General features: G+C 36.2%; 1 protein-coding gene across 1 annotated transcript in view; it reads left to right on the top strand.

Annotated features, from left to right (window-relative positions):
• LOC106524470 (histone acetyltransferase p300) overlaps positions 1–5,954 on the top strand; it is a 72,179-nt gene extending 66,225 nt beyond the window's left edge. Inside the window, exons 20-25 of the mRNA XM_014018280.1 lie at positions 1,565–1,645; positions 4,514–4,570; positions 4,654–4,731; positions 4,841–4,908; positions 5,286–5,436; positions 5,713–5,954. Coding sequence (XP_013873734.1) covers positions 1,565–1,645; positions 4,514–4,570; positions 4,654–4,731; positions 4,841–4,908; positions 5,286–5,436; positions 5,713–5,863 — 586 coding nt within the window. The 3' untranslated portion in view covers positions 5,864–5,954. The remainder of the gene's footprint in view (positions 1–1,564; positions 1,646–4,513; positions 4,571–4,653; positions 4,732–4,840; positions 4,909–5,285; positions 5,437–5,712) is intronic.
• The last annotated feature ends 1,291 nt before the right edge of the window (positions 5,955–7,245 follow it).

The raw sequence follows: 7,245 nt of genomic DNA, 5'->3' as shown, positions 1-7,245 counted from the left end.
CTGAGGACCTATCCACGCCATCATTTACCCAGAATGCTTTGCGTGGAAATAAAATGGCCCTCTCTGTGTAACATTTTAAAACTTTTAGTTTAAAAATTATAAAAACTAAACATCCTACAGTATTTTTACAGTCTTTATTTTACAGTTAAATATATGTTTATTAAATAAATAATGTTACAACTAATCAGGGATCCCTTTAAGAAGCCACAAAAGGGCTTAGGTTTTGTCACTGTTAGTTTTTCTTGTATAATATGAGAAATTTAACCCCAAAAATTATTCGTAAAGTGGTGGGGTAGTATTATACACTACGGCGGCTGTGGCAGAGGGGTTAGGGGAGTCGTCCTGGAACAGGAAGGTCACCGGTTCAATCCCCCGTCCAGCTGTCTCAGTTGTTGTGTCCTTGAGCAAGACACTTCTGCCCTAATGCCTCTGATGTCCCATCAGAGTATGAATGTGATTGGCACTGATTAGTCTCCATAGCTGATTGTACATGTTATCTTTGTAGAGACCTAACAGAGTGCTGTGTGAATGTGTAAATGAGGACACAGATTGTAGTGTGAAGAGCTTTGAGTGTCCTGGATGGATAGAAAAGTTCTATATAAATACAGTCCATTTACCATTTATACATGGAGTAAATTTTGACTGACTTTTTTAAATGTACAACCACAATACGTTTCAATATTTCCTCGTATATAACTGAAATATCCCTCCGAAACTGTTTACTCACAGGAGACAGATTGAAAAAAAACTCAACATGTAAAAAAGACTTGAACTTTAGTTGCATGTTCCGATAAATCCATCTTAATAATTTACCAAACGGCTTCTGCTCTGGTCTGGAAGCAGATTGTTTTTATGGTAACACAGAACCCATGTCAAGTTGTATGGATTGTGTGTAATTTACACAGATTTTCCATCATTTTGCAGGGATATGGACGTATAGAGTAAACTCACAGATTTTTGTTTTACAGATTTTTTCAAAACTCCAGTTTCAAATAAATTTAACATGTCAGAACCTGTAGGATGTTAAAAAAAAAACAATAAATCACATCATAAAACAACCTTCCAACCTGCTCTGCTGCTAGAAATAAGTTCTCCACTTCGCCTGTTCTCCTTTCCTCCTGATTTGAAGTACACACTGTCACAGCCCTCCACCCCCCAGCGGGTCAGAGTAGTATGGATTTTTTGCAAAAATTACTGATTTTTGAGGCTCATTATACAGGTAAACGTCCGGAGGGGTTGACATGTATGAGGACCGGAAACTTCCACTGCACACTCTTCGCAGCTCTGCAGCAAAACATGCCCACACAAGTGTGTCTCCGTAAATATGACCACCAGAGGGCACACCGCGAAGGCTAAAGTCAGTCTGAAATGAGTGGTGACTCAAAAGATCAGATGTTTTTATGCTTTCTAAGCTGGTCGTATTTTACTCAAGATCGTATTATGCATGAATAAATACGTAATGTTTTGGTTTATGAAGTTATTTTTTCTGCCTTGCTTCAGAGTTTTGTTCACACAAGAAAACTCTTGTTTAGTTTTTTTTTTAATTTGTGCTTCCTGCTGATAGGTACCACTACTGTGAGAAGTGTTTCAACGAGATCCAGGGAGAGACTGTTTCCTTAGGCGATGACCCCACCCAGCCTCAGACGTGAGTATTACTTCATATAAAAACATCTACTTTTACTATTGCCTGCTGCCATCAAAGGTGGGCCATCGTCTGTTTGCCTGTTCACAAGGGTTCAAACGTTTCAGCAGACAATTTAATTGTAAAACATGATTTATATTATGCTAATCTGAATCAGTTTAGTATATTTTGTAAATATATTTGACAGTTTTGTAGGAATGAACATATTAATTATATTTATTCAAAATGAACCTGCTTCTTATTACTTCTGCAAGATGTTTAAAAGAAAGTATCATCAGTAAAAAGCCTCAAATCATGACCTGTTTCTACAAATTGTGTTTGTAACACTTCAGAAGAACTCTTAACTCTTGTAGATAAAAAAGACAACAGTTAAAAATGCAACCATCCAAAAAACCTTCCTTTCAATCACTGAAAATAATTTATTTACCACATTTTAAATCTGGGCCCTAAAGGGTTAATGCTCCTGACACCGTCTGTGCTGTGGTCTGATGGTGACACAGCAGATCATTCTGCCTGGACTTAAGGTGTTTTGAGTTCACAAACAACTCTGGTTACTTTTTTAAAAGTTGAGGGACGTTACATTAGCTACATTAGCTCAGCGCTAACAGGCACAGAGCCGCTGACTCCTGGTCACACCGGGTCTGTGTTGGTGGTTCTTGCTGTATCAGAGTTATTATTGATAAGGTAAACATGCTGTAGCTTCACCTGTTGTGTCTTTCTTGAAAGAAAAAAAAAGTAGCTCAAAGCTGTCGCATCAGACAGTTTTCATCAAGCGTCACATCACACACACATACATGCCTTGCTATCTTTGAGAGGACGACACACACAGACACAGCCTCGCTGCACACAAGAACCAGCAGTGTTGGTTTTTCAAAATAAAATACATCTCAACTTTTCATTGATGTTTAAATAGGGTTTTAAAGTCTGATTATGGTTAGTATAAGAGAGCAAATATAGGATATAAATATATATGATATGCTTTACATTGTTTTAGCCTAATATAGGCCTATTATTAAAAACAGAAAAAACTTTATTTTGAAAGTTTGGCGGTTATGACTTTTGCCGTGGCGGTGCGCCACGATCAATTACATGTAGGGGAAACCCTGGATGCATTTTCCAAGCATTTGGAACAATGCTGGGAGGGTGTTAATGTTAATAGGAGTCCAAATTCAGCAGCTTTATAAAGACAATTTATAATTTTTCTTCATTATTTAAAATATTGTTTTAGAGTATTGAGTTATTATTTGAGAATACCTGTGTATCGTTTAATAAGAATTTAACAATTTACTTTCATTTTTATTGTTCCGTCTACTGCTCACAACTTGTGGTGAAGTAAGAATAAAAATATATACACATTTTTTTCACTCAAAACAGTTAAATTTATATACGATAATTAAAGTAACTTGAAACTTGCAACAAACTCAAGTTTAAACAATTTACAAATTTACAAAAAACCAACAGGCAAAAACAAATAGCAGGTGTCTTATATCATATTTTCAATAAACATTACATGTTATCATATTTTCCCAATAACTTGGACTTAATCTCCTTTTTGAACATACAGTGTGTTTTGGGAGATTTTATATTATTAATATCTAGACAGTTCCATAAACCTATTCCCTGAACTGTAACACATGGCCCCTCAGACTAGTTCTGAATGGAGGTTAAACAAAAATCTCCTGTCCCTTAAGGTTATACTGACTCTCTCTTTTAACAAATTTTGACTGAATATTTAATGGTAACATTGTTTAATGAGTCATAACATAACTTGCAGAATAATGAAATGTGGTGTCATCAGCAAACAAAATATATTTTAAAAGCCTTGATATATTGACCAGATTATTCACATTCAAAATAAACAGCTTTGGTCCAAGTACAGGACCCTGAGGAACTCCACAATAAATATTATATAATTCAGATCTTACATTATTTACCTGAACAAACTGTTTCCTGTTATTCAGATAACCCAATGTTGTGCTAATCCTCTAATGCTGTATTTATTTGGCTTTTCAAGAAGAATAGTGTGGTGTGGAAGGCCTAGCAAAATACTGTTTTGATCAACAGTTGTTGTTATCTCTTCCATTAATTTCATAAGAGCCTCTGATGTTGAATTATTTGTTCTAAAATCATATTGACAGCTGCTTAAAATATTATGTCTATAAATTGATCTAATAATAATAATTTGTCTAATTTTTTAAACCATGGCCACAAGGGTATTGGTCTGAAATAATTGAACACACACTTCTCACTATTCTTATAAAGAGGAATTACCTTAGCTAGCTTCATATTGTCTGGAAATATTCCTGTTGAGAATGATAAATTACAAGTAAATGACTCAATGACGTATCTGTTACAAACATCGTATCCATGTTCACCCAATCTTTTGATGTTTTGTTGGCAATATTTTTTTATACTCAGTATTTCTTCTTTATCAGTTTTAACAAGAAAAATACTGTTGGCACAATGTATAACTCACATTATTATCTACTGTATTTTCCGATCATAAGTCACATCAGAGTGTGTTGTTTCAGTCAAAAAATGTGTCACGAAGAGGAAAAAACACATAGATAAGTCGCACCTCACCATAAGTCACAGGACAGACATTTGATCTGGAAAAACAGTAACACAGAACATAGCTCCTGCATTTCATGCTGAATAGCCTTAATTAACACAGATGACACAGCTGAGAGTAACTTTACATAAATAATTGTTCTGGTAGCAAAAATGTAGTGAAGCTTTCATAAAGTAAACACTGGATGTACCTCTATAATTGATTAACTCACTCAAAACTTAACTGGTCAGTCCTAAATAGTTCTACCTGCTGAACAGTGACTTTTTGTTGTTAATTTTTTATGCTGCTTTCGTTTTCAGGTCAATTAACAAGGATCAGTTTGAGAAGAAGAAAAACGACACACTTGACCCTGAGCTGTAAGTCCAGTTCTTGACTTGTCACGTCCTAAAACTGAGGAGAACAAAAGTTTCAATCTGTTGTCTTGTGTGTCTGAATTCAGGTTTGTTGAATGTTCGGACTGCGGGCGCAGGATGCATCAGATCTGTGTTTTGCACCATGAAACTATCTGGCCATCAGGGTGAGAAGCTTTGTTTCTCATTTCATCTGGAAGATCTGGTACTATTTGTAAAATATTGTTTTATGCATTATAATTGTATTTTCTCCCTGTCCTGTTTTGTGTCCCACAGTTTTAGATGTGATGGCTGCTTAAAGAAGGCAAATAAGGCAAGGAAGGAGAACAAGTATTCTGCCAAAAGTAAGTGGCAATGCTTTTGTATTTATGTTTTTATGCATCTATACTGTGGCATTTGTTTTTACTGTTTTCTTGCTCTAAATACTAATGGTAGAATATTCCCCTTCTAACATTATTCCCTATTTCTTATTTACATTTTCATTTCAATTGCACAATTTTTTTTTCTTTGATAGGCAAACTTTCGTAGTTAAAGTTAGGGAACCTAGCTACGTTTAAAAAAGTGCTATATTACAGGCTATGTTAATCAAGGGCCACAAATGTAACTGAACAACTAACACTCATGCAGAAATTAAATAAGAAGTCCTGTCTAGTTTCACTGTACTGTTTAAAGTTGTGTTTATTGTGGCTGTTTTCACACTTGTTACCATATTGTACCACAGGGTTGCCTCAGACCAAGTTGGGCTGTTTTCTCGAGACAAGAGTGAACGATTTCTTGAAGCGCCAGGCCCATCCTGAAGCCGGGGAGGTCTTCATTCGAGTTGTGCACGTCTCTGATAAAGTGGTGGAAGTGAAACCAGGCATGAAGTCCAGGTACAAAAAGATGTGACATAGTTCAACCCTAAAGTAAAGGTTTCTCTCAGTGAAACCTTGCTTTTTAGTCAAACCTGTCTCTTCACATTTAAGGTAACAAAAACTTTAACGTGTAAAATAAAATGTTTATCGCAAGATTAGCTAAAATGGAAGAGCACTGACACATTTCAAATATTTTTCTTAATCTTTCTGTATAATTTATATAAACCACTACTAGATGATGGATGCAGATGTACTTGTGTAAATATGAATGTCTCCTAATGTTTTTGTCCCCAGATTTGTGGACAGTGGCGAGATGTCAGAATCTTTCCCATACAGAACAAAAGCTCTGTTTGCGTTTGAAGACATTGACGGTGTTGATGTCTGCTTCTTTGGTATGCACGTTCAGGAGTACGGATCTGACTGCCCTCAGCCCAACCAGAGGTAAGGAAATCATAGTACAAAGGCTGTTCTAACAAACGTGTTTACCCACTCTTTTAATATATTTCTTCTAAGATGAAAAATAAATATAGTGCATACACTGCCTGGCCTAAAAGCCTACCGTTGGATAATTATTGCATGGGTGATGAGCTGACAAGTTATTTAAACCCAACTGATGAAGTGAGTAGCTTCTCATTTCTTAAACAACCATGTTGAAAGACAACCTGTGGTTGTGGAAAAGATGTAAATTTGGTTCAGAGGGGTCAAAAAAGGAGCTCCAAAACTAATAAAATCAGGTTAAGAACTGCCCAATACATTATTAAAACCTGGCAGCACAGTGGACAAACATCATATTTGAGGAAGGAATGCGGTCGGACAAAACATCTTGAATATTCATGATCGGCGATCCCTTAAAAGTTTGGTAAAAAACGGTTTTAGTTGTAAAACTATAAACGGGTGGAAATTAGCGCCCGCCGCTGGCCAAATGCAGGTAAAATTATGAAGTGGCGTGTAGATCTGAACAACGCACCCGCCACCGTGGCAGGTGTGTAATGAACTGAAAATAAATAAATAATTAAAATGCGTTCAAATCGCGCAACTGACTTTTGTCAGAACCTCAGTTTCATTTTTTGTTTTGCATTTCAGAGCCTGTAGGACGTTAAAAAACATTAAATAACATCAAACAAACCCGCTCTGCAGCTAGAAATAAGTTATCCCCTCCTTTCCTGCGCGGTCATCTGTGGTCCGCCTGCCCGCTCCCCAACCCGCCCCAACACACACACACACACACACACACACACACACACACACACACACACACACCGTGCACGCATTATACAGGTAAAAGTCCGATTATCAGAAGGAGAAAATAAAAACCAACCTTGAATGTGGCGTTACATATCTGGAGTAACGGAAACAAAACCTAAAAATAGAAATGATCACTCTGAGACAATGGATCATCTAAAGGGATTTCAATCTGTTATTGAAATCTCACTTAGAACAGAAAAAAGACACACATTCATACTAGTAGCCTGTAGAACAAAAACTACAAGTGATAAAATTCAAAGGCTTTTATTAAATGAAGGAGATAATGCGATACATGGCGTGCTCTTCACCCTGACAACAAAGAATATACGTTCTTCTCACATGTTCATCACTCTTATTCTCGCCTGGACTACTTTTTAGTCAGCAGTTCATTGCTGACCAATATTTCAGACAGTGAGATACACCCTATTGCTGTCAGTGATCATGCACCAGTCTCTCTAACCTTAGTTAATAAGAAAGAAATAAAAACAAACATAAATTGGAGATTTAATACATCATTGCTCAATGATGAACAGTTTTTAAAATATTTTAAAGAGGAATAGACATCACATCTAGAGTATAGAT

The sequence above is a fragment of the Austrofundulus limnaeus genome, unplaced genomic scaffold, assembly GCF_001266775.1.
Source record: "Austrofundulus limnaeus strain Quisiro unplaced genomic scaffold, Austrofundulus_limnaeus-1.0 Scaffold189, whole genome shotgun sequence".
In the NCBI taxonomy this organism is placed as follows: Eukaryota; Metazoa; Chordata; class Actinopteri; order Cyprinodontiformes; family Rivulidae; genus Austrofundulus; species Austrofundulus limnaeus.
Note: the sequence above shows the minus strand (reverse complement) of the source record. Positions and strands in the feature narration are given on the sequence as shown.